General features: G+C 43.6%; 1 protein-coding gene across 1 annotated transcript in view; it reads right to left on the reverse strand.

The window, feature by feature from the left end:
* Positions 1–445: 445 nt before the first annotated feature.
* Positions 446–18,333, reverse strand: part of LOC306967294 (neurexophilin-1) — a 50,920-nt gene continuing 33,032 nt past the window's right edge. Inside the window, exon 2 of the mRNA XM_079562271.1 lies at positions 446–1,656. Within this exon, the coding sequence (XP_079418397.1) occupies positions 841–1,656 (816 nt within the window). The 3' untranslated portion in view covers positions 446–840. The remainder of the gene's footprint in view (positions 1,657–18,333) is intronic.

Consider the following 18,333-nt stretch of genomic DNA (forward strand, 5'->3'; position numbering starts at 1 on the left):
GAATGTAAGCTCCATGAATAAATATCCTTTCATTCAGTGTTGGGCAAGTTACTTTCAAATTGTGATGTATTCTATTTTAGGAGTTACAGTTTTAAAAATGTAATATGTTTGTAATAATGTGTTCCAAAAATGTGACTGAGCTACATTTTGAGTTACTTTTGTAAAAATATAAACTGAAAAATAATGCCACCCACTGAAATAAAATTAGTAAATATAAAGCAAGTGGTCACAGTTTATAGGATTTGATTTACTGGACAAATTCAACTGATGAACCTGACACTGACGCTTGCTTTGAAAGACAAGACTCTCTATAGACAAGTGGCCCATGTGGTCTATGCCCCACCAGGTCCCTGATCTCCTGTTCCTGTGCTTCGTGATGGTGTTGGGAACATATTGAAGAGGTACTTCTCACAAACATCTGTCCTTTCAAACCTTGGATACTTGCTGGACAGAGCCACTGATCTGCTTTGATTTTCCTTTCGTCGGGTTGGATTCAAAAACTAGTAACTACTCATGTAATAAGACATATTAGATTGCGAGTCAAGAGCATATTTCAACACAGACCTTGATCCCTGACACCAAAACGAAACAGCATCGACCTGAATCGGACCTTCCCAACATGGCTCCCAATACCACATCTCCATTCTTAAATCTATAGTTGCAACTCTAGTAGTGTTCGTCTCATCGCTCCAAAGGAAACTCCTGAGTCTTTTCGGAGGAGCACGCTGTTTGTTCATTGTTCAAGAGTCCAGTTTATTTCTTCTTTTTTGTTGTTAAAAACATGGCTCTGCTTGACCCTCGCGGCCTTCTTCTGTCCCGGCTGATCCCCGTGCGGTGCGATCAGCCCGTGGGCAGGTAGGGCGTGTCGCTGTGGTAGTTGTAGTCCGGACACACCTTCTGAACCAGCTTGTAGTCGGTGCTGTGGAACGTTATGAAGATGCAGATGACCTTGAAGGGCTTGGAGCACAGCCAGGAGACGTGGCTCTGCGTCTGCTCCTGCGGGCAGCTCTGCGACGGGTCGTGGGCGCACAGGGACGTCCGCGTTCCCTTCTCCACCTTCTCGTACTCCACCCGGCAGTTGAACAGCTTGGTCTCTTTGGTCTCCAGGGTGGTCTGCTGCTGCTGCGGCTGCTGCGGGTGTTGATGGTGGTGGCCTGGGTGGTGGAACTGCTGATGAGGCTGGACTTGGAACTCCACAGCTTTGGTGGGAGGCACCAGCCCCACGGAGACGTTGCCCTGCCCGGTGGAGTTGTGGCGGAAGTACACGCTGAAAGTCCCGTTGCCGTGGTCCACGATTTTGCCGGTGATGAGGAGGTTGAGCTTGACGGTCTTGATGTTGGAGTGGAAGTCTCCCCAGCCGAACATCTTCTTGAACTTGCCGGTTTTGACGATGGGCCTCCGCTTGGTCCGGGACCGCGGGTCGCGGGGGGAGCCCGAGGTGTTGTAAAGCCAGTTCCAGTGCTCCTGCTTGGAGAAGGGTTCCGGATAGTCGTAATCCAGGTCGATGGAGGTGAAGTTTTCCTTGCCGTAGAGGTTTTGGGAGAGCAGGCGGCTGATGGATAGACTCTTGCTGCTGGTGCTGTCAGTCCAGTAGCTCTTCACTTTGGACTTGGGGCTTTCTCGCAAGTGGGAGCTTCCAGAGTCAGCGCTGATGACCTGCGAAAACACACGAGAGAAGTCAGTACACAACAGGACATTTGTAGACATTCTAGAACTGGAAATGTTGCGACTGAGTTTGGCCATAATATTAGTGAAGCACTGAAGAAGCTGTCTGGAGAAGAGTGTCTTCATGACTAAACGTCAAAAGTTTAGTTTTTTAAGAATTCTTGTTACAATTGAAAACTCTTGGATGATTCAGAGACTAGACAAACATCTCCCAGATAAATGTTATTTCTCTCAGCTGCTACACTACAGTTTTTGATTAAAAGTGGTGGGGATCACACCTACTAAAGTTACCTTGGAGTTTCACCCTAAAATACTGGTAATAAAAGTAAAAAAAAAAACATAGTCAGGGATACAGTTAGTCTGATTAAGGACTATACAGATACAATGCCTTATGCCGAACACCTCACTTGCACAGCTGTGCCTCAGTGCTTTCAATAGCATTCTCATAGAGCCGTTGCATGCCGCCATCAGAGCCTGCATGCTCTTTAGAATGTGGATCGGGCTATTGTTTTGTCAGAAACCGGCCCTCGTCCGACGCAATTAAAATCACAATATTTTCATAAGCCTACTAATGACACGGTAGGATATTGTTTGTGTGGAAAGTCTTAGGATTCCTGTTCGCTCAGCAGCACTCCGCTCCTCAGCGACACTGACTCCTCCTCAGTCCTCCTCGAAGTGAGAACGCACAAAGCAACGAGTTTGAGGAATAAAACTAAAATAATAAACAGTTATTCAGGGCAGGCGAGCTGTTAACTCCGGTTACAGAGATGGCGTTAAAGCTCAACGCTTCTCTTTCATTATCAGAGGTTTTTTTCCCTCCTGCGCGAGGGAGAGAGGAGCAGGAAAAATGTTATGTGAATGAGAGCAACAGTAGCTTTATCGAGTCATGTGATTGTGTTTGTGATTAACAAACTGCTACAGAGGGAAATGTCAAGGTTATATAATATAGTGACATTTTCGTTAAAACAAAGTCCGCTCAGGGGGTCTTTTACTTTGAAAATCCGGATATTGTTGCCGATGTCTTTCCTGTGGAGCTTGGGGCGGAGTGGAACATGGAGAATGTGGAATCTGATGTTTCTGAGTCTGATCCGAGCCCGAAGATAAGCTCTAAATATTTGTCCAAGTCCGACCGAAGTCTGACGGGATCCGATGGGTCCTTAGCCACCTTATCCAATGGGCTAGCAGGGGCTGGAGCCCAGGGGGGGACTTACCATAGTCAAGGGCCTATCAGAATAATATATGTAATATTATATTAATATGTAATATATAATGTGATGATTGTACTGCGCTCCTATGTGTGTACCTGGAGTAGGCCCGCCCTGCCTGGCCCAGAGGGATACATGTAGCAGGGTTAGGGTTTTTGTGGGATTTAGGGTTAGGGTTATAGGTTAGGGTTTGCGCAGAGGTGGGAGTCTACAATTCTGTTTAAGCTCCAGACTCAATGGGTACATTAAGGTGGGCCTGGTCCCGTCAGACTTTGGCCGGGTTTCCACACTCAAATGCTCTCCTTTGTGTAGCTGCGCCAGAGGTGCACTGCATACGGAGGCGAGCAGAAACTTTTAAACAATACAATTTTGACATTGAGGGAGCACATGTGAAACTTCTGGGCCAATACGTTAGCCTGCCCATATAGTTTACACCTCTGCCTAAAGTCTTCATCGTCCCAGAGATCACTTGTGATATAGTGTCCGAGATATTTGACCTCATCTTTAGCCTGAGGAACATTTCCACAGACATAAAAGTCTGGGCAAATCACCTTCTGATCCTCTTTTGTTTTAACAATCATTATGTGACTTTTTAGAGCATTGTACTTAATATCAAATGCATCACCATAAAATGAGATATTCAAAAGCGTCACTAAGTCATCTGCGTGCATCTGATTGTTGTTACACAGGACATCACCAGCAAGACCCCCAGTATTACATTCATGAAGCTTCACAGACAGGTCATCAAACAGTTTACTGAACAAGAGTGGAGACAAGCCTCCACCCTGTCGTCCTCCATTACTCACTGATACTTTGAAATACTTTCAATAACAATCGTTTATATCATTTTGAGACGTGACCCCCAGAGCAGAGGAGGCCCCAGGGCCATTTTCATTAACGTAAAGAACGATAATGCCTACCTGCTGCAATTGTGTTGCTTGACAGGCGATGACAGTCTATTTGAGAACTGACTTGTTTAAAACGCCCTGAAATGCTTCTATTTATGATCCAGAGATGTTTTCCAGCAAAGCAATAGTCGGGGTTCTGCCTCTCCGATCCCTGTGTTTTCTATGTGTACATGCCATCCCTCCCATCCTCCCCCAGGACCAGACAGCACCCCCCCTACACACTCCCCCCCCCTGCTGCTGTTGGTTTACCTAATGTCCACGGCGGCGGCCCTAGTGGTGTGTGAAATGCCAAGATAAAGATAAAAAGTCTCTCCTGGCTGGCGTTTACCTGCCCGATGTAGCCCCCAACACTTGATTGATGATTCACTCAGCCCACCCGCATCCCCCCCCCCCCCGCCTCCCCGCACCGCCATCGACGAAGGAGGGGGTGAGAGGGAGGTCGGCCATGACACTCCCACCCCCTTCACGAAAGAGACAGGCGATTTATCCTGTCCCGGCTCCAGCGTTTACATTGGGCCGCGATCGATAACGGCGAAAATAAGCTCTGTTCTCATTGACAACAAAAAAAAGTTCAACCCGCGACATTGTGCGGTCGTCGGCGCGCGCCCGTGAAGCGTGCGGCTGAACTTTGCGCCCGGCCGGTGGAGGGAGCGGGGGTTTCGGGAGGGATGGATGGGTGCGGGGAGTACGGCGCGGGCAGGGCTCTGGAAAGATGGCCTCCAGTTGTTTTGAAGAGCAGCGGATGATGAATGCGAGCGCGCAGAGGTGGACATTTAGAGCGGCGCTCACCTCTCTTTCAGCGAGGACAAAGAGAAAGCTGCTGCGCCTTCGGACAGACTATATGACGATGTGTTATATACTGCTGCACCGCGCTATGGTATTAATGCGGCACTATATAACAGCGGGGACAGGGGGGGCGGAATGTGCCACAGACTTTTCAAGAAATCAAACCTGGATGCTGTCATTGTGAGGAGGAATGTCACCATGATTCATGTTTACACTGTGTTCCAAATTATTATGCAAATGACATTTTTCTAAGATTTTCTAAATTGTCAACTCAAATGAGAGTCAGCATAATTTTCAAGTCCTTAACTGGGAGAGGATCATTTAAATGTGGTTGAAATTAACTGAAAATGGTAATTTGTTGAATTTGTAACAGGTCAAGTCATATTTCACCATAGGAGCCCTTCTTTGAGCACCTTCACAACTCTTAAATCCATTAAACTTGTGAGTTTTTGGACAGTTTCTGTTTGGATTTCTTTGCAGGATGTTAGAATAGCCTCCCAGAGCTGCTGTTTGGATGAAAACTGCCTCCCACCCTCATAGAAGTGTTTTTTGTTGATGCTCCAAAGGTTCTCAACAGGGTTGAGGTCAGGGGAGGAGGGGGTTCACATCATGTGTTTCTCTCCTTTTATGCCCATAGCAGCCAGTGATGCAGAGGTTTTCTTTACAGCAGGACATGCTGCGTTGTCAAGATGAAGGATTTTGTTCGGGAAAACACGGCTCTTCATTTTGTAGCATAGAAGACAGTGGTCAGTCAGAAACTCCACATATTTTTCAAAGGTCATTTTCACACCTTCAGGGAGCCTAAAAGGGCCTAAAGGGGCCGACCAGCTCTCTCACCATGATTCTGGCCAACCATCCACTACTCCATCCATCTGACCATCCAGGGTCACACGGCCTCATCAGTGAACAAGACTGTTTGAAAATGAGTCTTCATGTATTTCTGAGCCACTGCAGCCGTTTCTGTTCATCAGCTTCAATTAACCGTTTAGGGGAGGCCGGATAGAAGGTTTATGCACAACTGCAGCCTCTGGAGGGTCCTACACCTTCATGTTCGGGAGACGCCAGAGGCACCAGCAGCTTCAAATACCTGTATGCTGCTTTGTAGCAGCTGTTCTCTTAATCTGATGTGTTTGTCTGGCAGAAACTGTCCATATTGTGCCTTTATCTGCACAAACCCGAGTGTGCTCTGAATCATCCCCAAATCTCTTATCAGTACGATGATTACACTTAATCTTTCATGAAATATCGAAGGTTTTCATACCTAGACCAAGGCATTCAACTATTTCACGCTTTTCATCAGCAGAGATCCCTTTTCTTTCCCATATTGCTTGAAAATGATGATCTGCATGATAAAGTGGAACACCCTTTTTCAGTAGTTTTTCCCTTAACTGGGCTTAACCTGAAAACTAATCATCCCAGGCCTCTGAGATTAATGTCAGTGATTCATAAAGCCCTGAGACACGATACCATCCATGAGTTTCATTAAAACATTTTTTTTTTACCTTTTTGACACAAAAATACAATTTGCATAATAATTTGGAATGCAGTGTACAGAGAGAGAAAATATCACTGCTTTATGATTATTATCGACCTAATGAAGGGAAACAACTGACATTTTTAGAATTTAAAATGTCTTTTTTTTTAAGACTTGAACTTCTGGTTGAGGATAAAATATTTAAATCTTACCAAGAAGATCTCAAAGCACAATTTGATTTGTTGATAAATCAGCATTTTGGAAATATCTACAATTAAAGAAATAGTCTGACCTAGGGCAGGGGCCCAAAGTGTGGCCTGGGGGGGCCAAATGCGGCCCGCACTCCAATTTTTGGTGTCCCTAGGGCTTCTTCTCGAATTGGCACACGACAGCAGAGATGACACGTTTAACAATTCCACATGATGAAAGCCTCAAGAAACAAACACTTAATAGCCAGACAGACAGAGCTGGTATTAAAGGAACAGGTCACCGGACCAGACAGGTACACATCAACTCGTCTAAGCTCAGGTAAGAACTTATCTCAGTGTGGAAAAACGGTGGCCTGTTCCTTTAAGGTTCCAAGCATAAATTAAGGGGAGGGAAATGGTTAAACCTCTCTTAAATGTCCGCAGTTGAATATTTGACGGCACTGACCACCCATCTGCGGCCCTCCATGTTTGATACTCTTCAGTATATGGCCTTTGATGAAAACACCTCTGACCATGTCAGTAATCTGGAAGGTAGAAATTCCCCCAATTTGTACCTTTAGGATAATTCTGCAAACTCCTCAGGTGAGTCTAGTCCCGAGTGAATCGACATGTCGGAGTTTGGAAAGTTTTGAACCTGTGTAATCAAATTTTAATTAGGGCAACATCGATTCAAAACAATATATTGATGTCCACATTTAAGCTATAGTAATAATTAGAGATTGTTCCTCTAGTAAGACAGGTTTGTTTACCCGCATTACGAGTTTCTTCCTCAGATATAATATCCTGCATCAAAGCATTACCTCGACACAAATGATGTCTATTTATCCATGTAAAAAGTATACAATACAAAACAACATTACAGACGTAAACGGGAAGTACAGCCTTGTATCACTTTAAGAAGTGGTTTGAGCGAGTGAATATCTGAGCAGTGCAATGTTGTACAGACTTATTTTAGATTCTCCCGAAAGTGCCAATCGTACATCGCTCCGATGTACGACAAAAGTGAGAGTCTGAGACTGAATTTGGACATAGATGAAGACTCGTGGCTTAAATTATTTTCTCTATGGGCTGGTTTACAAGAGAACCGCGAGGAGAACATTTACATTTGATCAGATTTTTATTGGCAATAACATGTAAACATTCACAGGAGAGCGCGGAATAAGTAAGTACACCCCCTGAATCTCACTGAACTGCAGCAGTTTTGTAAAGAGCGTCTGCAACTACAGAAAAGCAGTTATTGCTGCAAAAGAAGGATCAGCAGATGTTTAATACAGGGGTTCACTTACTTATTCCACACGGTTGTGAATGTCTCAGGTTTAATGTCTTAATAAACTTGTGAATGAATTTTTCTATTGATGATATCAGGTTGTCCAGGCCCTGAGGCGACAGAACAGCCCCACACCATGGTTCTCCTGCTCCACCAAAATGTGCTTTCTAATGAAAAATGCAGTTGTTATTTCAATGTAGGGCTGGGAAATAAATCTAATTTTAATCTAATCAAGATTTTAAGGTTGATCACGATAATCGCGTGGTGCGTTTTAATGGAGGAGAATTGGCCAGTCCAGTGCCTGGCCTGCCAGACACTCCTCCTTTCTGTTCAAAAGAAGAACCGTCTGGACAGCTCCTCGCAGCCGATCATTTCACCATTTTACCCACATCGGTCCAATCACGCGCCGAGAGGCGGGACTTCATTCCTCCAAGAGGCGGAAGCCGTCACCACACTCGACCCAAACAATAGAGATGGCGTGCGCGGCGAGTGACGATGTTTTCTTCTGCTCTTTCGTGTGTTTTAAATCATTAAAAAAAAGACACTTGTTACTGCGACGTATCTAGCGTTGCTCTGATTGGTTGATGCCGTCTGTCAATCACGCCCACGGGGAAATCGTTGAGACCATGCTGCTCCCAGACTATGTGTCTGTGAAATATCTATGAAAAAGCATGTAGTTTGGCAGGACAGGCAAGAATAAATATGGACAGTGCAATGCTGTAGTGCCTGTCAGGTTAATCCCAGGGAAACACTCGGCCCAAACAAACAGGAAGCACGGATGATACATGCAGCAGCATAAGGACCTGGTGATTTTACGTGTAAAATCTGCTACAAAGCTGCGTTAACCCGTCTTAAAAGCAAAACAGAAACACGCGGGAGCCTCAGAGGATCAAGACACACACGGGGATGAAGAGTTCACCTTAGAGGAAGAGGAAAACTATCGATCGCTCTTTGGACCATGTGGATTTGTTTTGCAGCGGTGGGTTAGCTGGACTTCTAACAGTGAACTTGTAAGTTTGATCGTCTTTTTACTAATAAATACACGGTTTACTCATTTCTTTATGAAAATTAAGTTGTTAGCGCTTCACTCCGTGACGTCGTGGCCTTTGAGGCTCCGCCCACAAACATGCGCTCGTTTGCTGCCTGACATTCTTCAAACATTACACTTTTTTTGCATCTCCTTTGCAGATGTTTGTGTGTTGCAGATGTTTGTGTGTTGCAGATGTTTGTGTGTTGCAGATGTTTGTGTGACAGAAAGTGAGATCTTCCTGCAGTTTGGTTGACTTTCTGTTGGGGTGTGTGTCTCAGACCTCAGAGCACGTCACTGATCACAGCTTTAGCATTTCTGCAGCGTCTCTCTTCACGCCGGGGCCAATATTGTTGACATATTGTACGCTCCATCTCCTAAAGTCTTATCATGATTCTCTCCTTCGCTGCGCTCCAAACTGAAGCCTTCTTAGCTCTGATGGATGGAGCGACATCCAGGGGGCGACCACTATTTATCGGCCCTATTACTGCCTACATAACGCGGCACACAATAGAAAAATCTCCCCCGAAAATGGCCCGCCTCTCTCCGAGCGTCCGGCTCTCCGCTGAGTTATGGCCACATTACACACAGAGTCCGATTCAGGCGCGGTTTTTATCATGTTTCAGTTGATAACGCGGATAATAAAAGTCAAAATGTCAGCGGTGACGGCATATTTTACATAAAGGGGGAAGTCAGCACCTGGATGTGATGAACTGGGGCGAAGTCGGAGAGAAATGGCGCACTAGAGAGCTTTTAAAGTATTGTACGGGTGAAATATGCAGCGCCTTTGGGGGAGAAGCATAAATAAGACCAGGAAGACTCTCTGATGGAGTTTCATATCGAAACTGTGGGAGAAAGAAGGGATTGATGTTCAATGGAGCTTCTGATAAATGTGTGATCATTGGATTAGTGGTTATCTCGTCCACTTTTTTCTTCATTTTTGTCCCATTTTTTTATTGTATATTTGCTGTTGCATATCTTCAAAACAGCAAATAACGTAAAATAAATGTCTAATAAACTGCCCCCTAAAGCAGTGCTTCACAAAGTGGGATCAGAGCTAAGGCTGGGTACCATGAACTACTTGGATACCAGTACTGTAACAGTACTTAAACACAAATTGTATTTTTTATCATTTCTTTGAGCTGAAGTAACTTTCTTTAGTACTGGCAGGTCCATGCCAGTACTAAAGAAAGTTACTCCAGGCCTCCAAACTCAAATGGAATGAAAAAAACATTCTTTCTGTGGCGCTGTTTGATACCTGCAGTACCTTGTATGAACAGTGGGTTGAGGCTTAAATGTTTGGAAATCCCTGCCCTTCCATTTGTCCCTATCATGTGGCCCATATCAAAGCAGTATTAAGTAACTCATGCCCCTAGAGGCCATAAGCGTCACTGCAGGTGTCGTAGCATGTTGCGATTTTGTACTCGACTAACTAACTCAACTAACTTAATTGTCTGTGAGAGTAAATCCTACACTGACAGAAAAGGCACAGAGGGATATTGTACATCCAGTTACACAATGGAGATCTTTTTTTTTCACTCAAACGTGGCTGTAAATACTGTTTAAGTGGTGCTAGCCCGGAGTTAGCTTTTTCCGTTAGCCTGTTAGCTTCTTCTTTGCGATTCCATTAGTGTGTATAGTGTCTCCGAGTCCAAGTTGCGCTTGTGGTTTTCTGGTCAGAGACACCAGGGGAGATGAGAGAACCCCCGATCATACCATTAACATTTGTATTACTCCAGAGGGCCTACGGAAAGGATTTATTAAGGTAAACAAGTTCCTTAGTACTGCTTCAAATGTATATGATCCTAAAAACACAGACACATCATTTACCCAACCAGCCCCATCTGACCATCCGATAAACAGTCTGAGCTGCTCTCACATGGCTTCATTATTGTTCAAGTCAAAGCTCTGATGTAAATGATGGCTTTTAGCGAGATTTTAGATTCTTCAGAAACTCCTCACCCAAAGGCTTTTAAAACAAAACCATCAGACAGAGGGAAAATTGGCCAAACCCCCAAAAAGACCAATCTTCTTTTTGAGTGAATGAATTTCTCATTTCTTGTATTGATGATGGGAGAGTGTGACGACTGGGCAAAGCCTTCTCCAGCACATCCCACAGATTATCAATGGGGATACATACACAAACAGATTTAATGCCTGGTGGAATCCTTTACTGTTAGTGCAATTCATTCGATGGATTTTATACTTTCTAATTCCCTGGGGAAATCCTGTCATAGCATGAAGATCCCCAGTTTACATAGATATATATCCACTGAAGGACAGACACTTTCACCCTACAGATGTAAGCAGTACAATAAAGTCTTGTGCTGCGTTTGTCCAGAGGCCCCCTGCAGGGCTGCGGGTGTGACGCCACGGCTTTAAACGGTGCAGAGATAATGAGGTGGTCCACAGGGGGGCCATTACAGAGGAGCCCCGGGACTGAGGGGTCTGTGGCCCCTCACATGACGGCCTGACCCAGCACCTGGACCACCACATTAGCATTACTTATGAGGAAACAGGGCTATTATCTGGATAATAAGTTATAGGAAGTACATTGAACCAGCCACATGACAGGGCCCAATGGAGGGGGCGGGCTTTTCCAAACATCAGGACCCTTAAAACTGAGCTCACATTTACTGCAGTTTTCACCTCATTACAGAAGGTTTTGCAGAAAATTTACAGTGACTTCAAATGAGTGAGTTGAGCACATCAGGCTTTGTTTGGAGAGTATTTATATTCTGCCCTCGCTGCTAGACTCGGACACTGCTATGCCGATAGATAAACTCCTCCACAACTGACAGGTGTGTTGTCCTTTAATCGACGTATCCCTCAATTACCGACAGAGTGAAACTACAAACAGAAACAAATAAACAGGAGTTAGACTGTATTCTTATATATTGGTCACATTTATATGAAAAATCTGGCTGACATTAATCAAAACTGAAAACTATCAAATATAATCATTTTTAGCATAAATGTTCACAAATAATAATAATAATAATAACAAATATTGTCTTCTAGACTCATGTTCAACATTAAATACTCACGAGCAAAGCTTTCTGTAAGACAACAAAGAAGGATGGACCAAGATCACGGGGTCAGAAGTGGATTCTGCTGTGCTGTTTACTAACTCTAATGCTGGTAACAGTAAACATAACACGCAAAACAACTACAATGCCTCCTGCTGGTGGGAGAGAAAACTACTCCAGCACAATTTAAAAAACTATTTTGTCCTTTTATCACAAGAAACAGTGAGCAGACCCTCTCCTCATCTGGTCAGTGGGTTGCTCTGAGGTGATGGAGTAGTCCTTGCTCTGCGAGCTGCCTCCCCAGGGTCGGGCAGCAGCAGAGTTTAAGCCCCTGGTCTTACATCCACTTCAAAAAGGGTATTGAACTTATATAAGTAAAAATGATTAATAAATAAATTAAATTAAATTATAAGCATTGTATAATTGAAGAGAAATGTCTTCTATTTGATTGATTTTACTATTATATATTCTAGTTGTATGACTATTACTATTATTATTAGTAGTAGTATTTTTCTGCTCCTTTCTATACTGCCAAAACTCTCCTTCTCTTGTGTTTCCCCTATAAACATATCCAAGTCGCACTTAGCATTTCATACAGGCACGCACACACATGCACACACGCACACACATGCACACACACACACACACACACACGCACACACGCATACACATGTAAATAGAATTTAAGGTAGCACTTCTAACTTGTGCCTTCTTTTGTTGTTGTATAGAATTTATGGTTATTACACGTCAGTGGACTTGTCTACGTTTTTGTATTGTTTGCACTACCTTAAATTAAAAAAATAATAATAATAATAAAAAAAAGAAACAGACAGTTAATATGATTATTATTATCATATATTAAGCCATTATTGTGGTGACTCAAAGCGCCACACTGTCGTCATTATTCATTCACACCGTACTCTGTGGTCGCAAAACTGAAGAATCAGGTTTGAAAATCTCGAAATGATCATGGACCTGAACTTAAACAGCCAAAGCAATAACATCAGCAGCTTTTTACCATCTGAAAAACATCACTAAGACCAGAGGAACAGTGCCAAACCAGACTTAGAGAGACTTATCCATGCATTTCTTACAGACGACTGTAACGACCTGCTCGACCATATTAGTCCAGCGCTCCGGTCTCTGCACTGTTTTCATGGTTTAGCGCCAAAGTCCACCTCTGACATGCTAGAGCCGTATGAACCATCTCAGGGAGGGGTCTCCTGGTGGCTCCCAGAGTCAGGACTAAACACGATGAGGCTAAAGCTAAAACCTGGAACAGTCTCCATGAGGACGTGAGACAGGCCTCACCTCTGACAACGTTCAAATCCACTTCTTTTTACTTTTTACTCTGCACTCGCACTTTTTACTGTCACTTTATGGAGTTTTATGGATTGATTTCATCTGCTTTCCTGTAATTTTATGCAACTGTGAAGTACTTTGAATAACCGTGTGTGTACATTATCAGTTCATGTCTGTGTGGCTCTGGTTGGATGTTGAGGAGCAGTGGACGCTACAAAAAAGGAGCGTGACAGCCAGCTCATCTAGTCTGGATTCCTGGAAGTTTGTAAACTCCGAGTGCCCGCCCCCACAGCCCCCCCCCCCCCCCCCCCTCCTCCCCCTCCTCCCCCACCAACAGCTGCGGCTTTCAGGTAAATCAATAGCGACACACACTCTCTCCCCGTCTCTATTCTAATGTCCGGGACCCGTCGCCGTCGCCGACTCTTCTGCTTCCATTAAAGACGCGGCGTGTTGGCTGGTTGGGGGGGGGGGGGGAGACCCATACATGCCCATAATAACCGACCCCCCCACCTCCCTCTGCAAACCAGTCCCCCAGGTCTGCCGCTTTTCAAACACGGGGCTTATCGCAGTTGGCACAGATAGCATTTTTTTATATATTTTGATTTTTTTTTTCTCGTTCACCTCGTCCCGCGACTGACTACCACTATAACGGGCCAATCTGCGAGAGGAGAGCGGGGTGAGGGGGGTGAGGGGGGTGAGGGGGGGTGAGGCGGGTGAGGAGAGAGCCTGTTTATGCTATCTGCGCTTACATGGAGTCAGGGGATATATTAAAAAGCTGATAAATGGGGAAAAATTCCCCGCGCGCCGCCGAATCTAGGTCATAAAGTTTGGCGTGAATGAAAAGGTCCCGGGGGAAGGATTTAAGCGTGACACATGATGGGGCTAGTTAAAATCAATCAGGAAAGAAGGGGGGAATAGGATTCTTGAAATGAAAAGAGGAAGTGCAAGATGAGTAAATATGAACGATTTGCAAACTGGAAATAGTTTCGAGCGGCTTTGGTGTTGTGTGTTTTATAAGCCTGATATTGTGAATGTTTTGGTAAACATGTTAGAAAGTACAACACGGATTAAACAAAGCTCTTATATAATATAACTCTATAGGACACAGGAATGTGACCGGCCCTTCTAATCCAGTGCAGTGTCATCAAATGGAAACATCACTTATTTCCTTGACACTGTTATTTCATGACTCTTTTATCTTTGTGACAGACCTTTTGTCAGATCTGGTCTTTTTTGCAGTTTTTCAAATGTTATTCCGGTTTTATTGGAGATACAGACTTTAGCTCCACTTCTATTTATATCAAATATAGTAGTTATATAGTAGTATAGTATTTCTGTACTTTCGAACACTACATGACCAGTGTGTGTTGAACATGGGACAGTGATACAGTGAATGCTAACACTGAACCCTGGGAATGGAGAAAACATTCTGCTTTTTTTCATTTCATTTATTTATTTATATAATATGGACATAGCAATTACATTGGACGAACCAGATGCATTGTTTAAAGTGTTATAGCACATGTGCTAATTTTCAACACCTGTCCATAGGGGGCTTTTAGGTTTCAAAGATAAAACACATTATTAAACACAGTTACAATAAAACAGATTATTAAACTAGATATGGCACATTTTACACATGTGAACACCTTTGGGCCGATCTGAGCCACTGTTTAAGCCTCTGGTGAAGATGGTAACGTTCGTCTGCAGTTTCAGCGCCGTAGGGAGAGAGTTCCACAGTGTCGCCTCTGAAGGAGAAGCACGACTGTCCAAAAGATTTTTTAAATTTTGGGAGCACACAATCCCCATTAACTGAGGCTCTGGTGGAAGGTCTGAGAGAGCCCTGACACCTCACCATGAGGCCAGAGAACAGAGGTGACACACAGTTGTTCAGACATTTAAAAGTCAATTTCAGTATACTAAAATTTACAAAGTTTTCAAAAGTAAAAAGCTTGTGCTTTTGTATGATATCACAATGATGCCATCTCAAAGGTTTCTTGTCAATTTTGTTTCTTGCTTTGGATCAATGAAAATGTTGCTTCTGGTTTTGCATTGGTGACATAAGGATTAAGGCGTCTTCATACTCCACGAGACGCGAGGACTTTGTTCTTGTTTTTGAGGCAAAAAGAACGAGAACAAAGTTCGTCTGGGCTCTGACATTTCATACTCCACAAGACGTGCTGCTGCCGAACTGCCACGCCCCATTTTTACGCAGCCAAAACAAACAAGGAATGACCGAAATAAAACGAGCCATTTGAGTTCAAACTATTATAAAATGTATCAGTCTCCATTTTCCGCACCGGTGTTAGGACGTAAACATTGGATTCTCACTTCCCGCTTCCGCCAAAATAACCCCGCCCACTATAAATCCAGCCAATCACAGCCAGAGTTCTCGCAGCCTTGCCGAAATAGTTCTTCTGAGCTGATGTCAGCAAGACCTGCCGAACAGGAGCTGCGAGAACAAAATGACGTAATTTTGTTCTCGCAGCTCTGGGTCTTGTGGAGTATGAATAGGCCTTTAGCCTCGCTGGAAAGTCACAAGATGGCCGCCATGCTTGCCACATCAACGAGCCTCATGGACCTAGAGTTTTATTAAATACCTTTGAGTTTAAATTTGTGTTGTGGAGAGTGCGTCCTGGTGAAAATCCCATTGAAAATCAGCATAGACTTTTGGAAGAATTTAAATATTCAAAGGAACAGGCCACGGTTTATCCATATGTTCTTACCTGAGCTTAGACGAGTTGATGCGTACCTGTCTGGTCTTTGTGCGCGCCCGCAGTCATGGAAAAAGGACCAAAGATGTTTTTAGCATTGGGCCGCTCCCAATGTGTTCCTATAGCTCCAAACTGGGGGAGAAGTTAGAAGCGACCACGCTCTTCCACGGGCACAAAGACCAGACAGGTACGGATCAACTCGTCTAAGCTCAGGTAAGAACATACCTCAGCATGGACAAACCGTGGCCTGTTCCTTTAAGTATGACTTTTCAAAGCACGGCAGAGGCTCTGTGATATAATTTACTGACCGCAGTGCATGAAGGCGATTGTGAAATGCTTTTATACCGTCACTCTTTGGTTTCTAAAGTTTTAACACTGGAGGCGGGGCAGGTGAAGTGTCTTGCCCAAGGACACAATGACAGTGTGCTCTACCACCTGCCCCACTGTCACCCCCAAAACTGTGTGTTCACCATCGCGTTCCAGACGACCTCATGATACTTTTTTTCAATAATTATACTCAAATATATGTCGTCCCGAAGCAGGAAACAGAACAATAATGTTCATTTGTTCCATAAAAGATTATTTATTTTACATTTGTGTCATTTATTTCAGCTGAAACAACCAATTCACTTCCTTTAATGTCCCTGGACCGACAGCATCAAAAAGGTTTTTTTTGGGGGGGTTTCCTGCTTTTATTTTTCCAATGCCAGAAGTAACTTGAGTAACTTTAACGGTACCCAGCCCTACTTTTAAACTCGTATTATCTTTTTTTTTTTTTTTTTTTTTTTTAAAGGGACTATAAGGAGTTTAAAAATGTTAAAATTAAGTATTTTCCTCCCCCTACATGTTCCAGCCATGTCCTAATGTGTAGAATGAGCTCAGACCTGTTCACCACAACTGCCTCTAAAATCCTGTACGGTCACTCAAAAATGTGTCACTTCGGCCCGAATTGCCGTCATGCATGAGCTTAATATAGAAGGTGCAGTTACACATATGGCCTGAGGTGGCAGTAGTGAGTATAAAATGGCGAACTTGCTTCCAGCCCCTTTAAGGTACACTGCGCAACATTTGGAACTATACTATTGCGGCAAAACAAAACATGCTCCTAGTGACACAGAAAATGCTGTTACTGCAGTGTGTAATAAAAGAATGGATTTGGATGAGAAACGAACCTGTTTAAATCTCAAATTCTACTGCCTTTCGTCACATCTCCATGGAGACGAGCTGGAGACGTACCCACTCCCAGTAAAGTTTACAGTCATATCTTTGCAGGGGTGGGCCTCATAAATGTTTGTTTGAACATTTATGAGGTATTTTTCTATGATGAAAATATCTGTCATAAAAAAAATGGTTGTATTTCAGTTTCATTTACTGGGTAAAATTCTACGCGGTGTGGCTTTAAGTATATGGAAAGAATGGGATTTTGAAGTTCAATGAGGCGGGACACAACACACAACCAGCTTTATACTTTGTACTTTGGCGCCAAAAGTAATTCTTTCTCAACAAAGAACAACTCAAGTCAATTTACTTTGATACAGATAACCTCTAGAAACAGGCAAATCATATTATTGTAATATTTCACAGCATGAGCATTAGCCACTTTAGCCTAGCATCAGCCGCGTTCATAGTTCGTCTTTTAACTGCTTTTCTCCTCTAGTTTCTAATTCTGCTCGTCTGAATAATTTCATAAACTCCATCTAAAGGCATGGAGTTTTCAGTCTGTTGTTTTCCTTCTGCTTTAATCACTGTGCGTACTGCAGTGGTCGCGGATCACGTTTCCTCCCGTGGGACCGGCCATCGCTACAGAGTGATGGAAATATTACATGCATAGAAACCACAGAAAAAAACCTTTAGCCTGTTCCTACTAATGTGCACATTTTAGTTCGCCGTTGAATCCCAGACCCGGTTTGAATTAAACGTTCCATCTCCACAAATAAACAGGAAGACAGGAATAGAAGTATGGCGAGGTATGTTTTGTCCTTTTCAGGAAAGAGGGGGGAAAACGATTCTTGAAATGAAAGAGGAAGCTCAACGATATCATTTCTGTTGTTTCATTTTCATTTAAGGTGCATTATGCAACTCTGAATGTAGAAAAACAGTTGATATTTGTGTGTATTGGACCGTGTAGTGACCCAGTGGCTGTATGACAGCGCCTTTACTTTCCATCCCAGTGGTCTCTACAACGCTCCAGGATCAATTGTTTGGAAGGTTTTCACTACTGACCAGGAAACCTACAAAACAATTGATCCTGGAGCGTTGTAGAGACCACTGGGATGGAAACTAAAGGTGCCATGCTGACCACTCATACAGCCGCTGGGTCACTACAAGGTCAAATATGCATTATTGAGTGGCCACTGTGTATCCGACCCACACACACACAAAAAACTCAACTGAATTTGTTTTAGCATTTAGCTCAGAGGACACTTTGATATGCTAAGTAAAACAAATAAGTCTCATCTCCAAAGGTCTGTACATTTATTAAATACATTTTAAAAATGTTTAAAGTAAGTATTTTCTTCCCCCTACATGTTCCAGCCATGTCCTAATGTGTAGAATGAGCTCAGACCTGTTCACCACAACTGCCTCTAAAATCCTGCACTGTCACTCAAAAAGGTGTCACTTCGGCCCGAATTGCCGTCATGCACGAGCTTAATATAGAAGGTGCAGTTACATGTATGACCTGAGGTGGCAGTAGGGAGTATAAAATGGCTAACTTGCATCTAGCCCCTTTAATGATTTCTAATGAG

Source organism: Gobius niger, assembly GCF_951799975.1.
Source record: "Gobius niger genome assembly, chromosome: 8".
NCBI classification, from domain to species: Eukaryota; Metazoa; Chordata; class Actinopteri; order Gobiiformes; family Gobiidae; genus Gobius; species Gobius niger.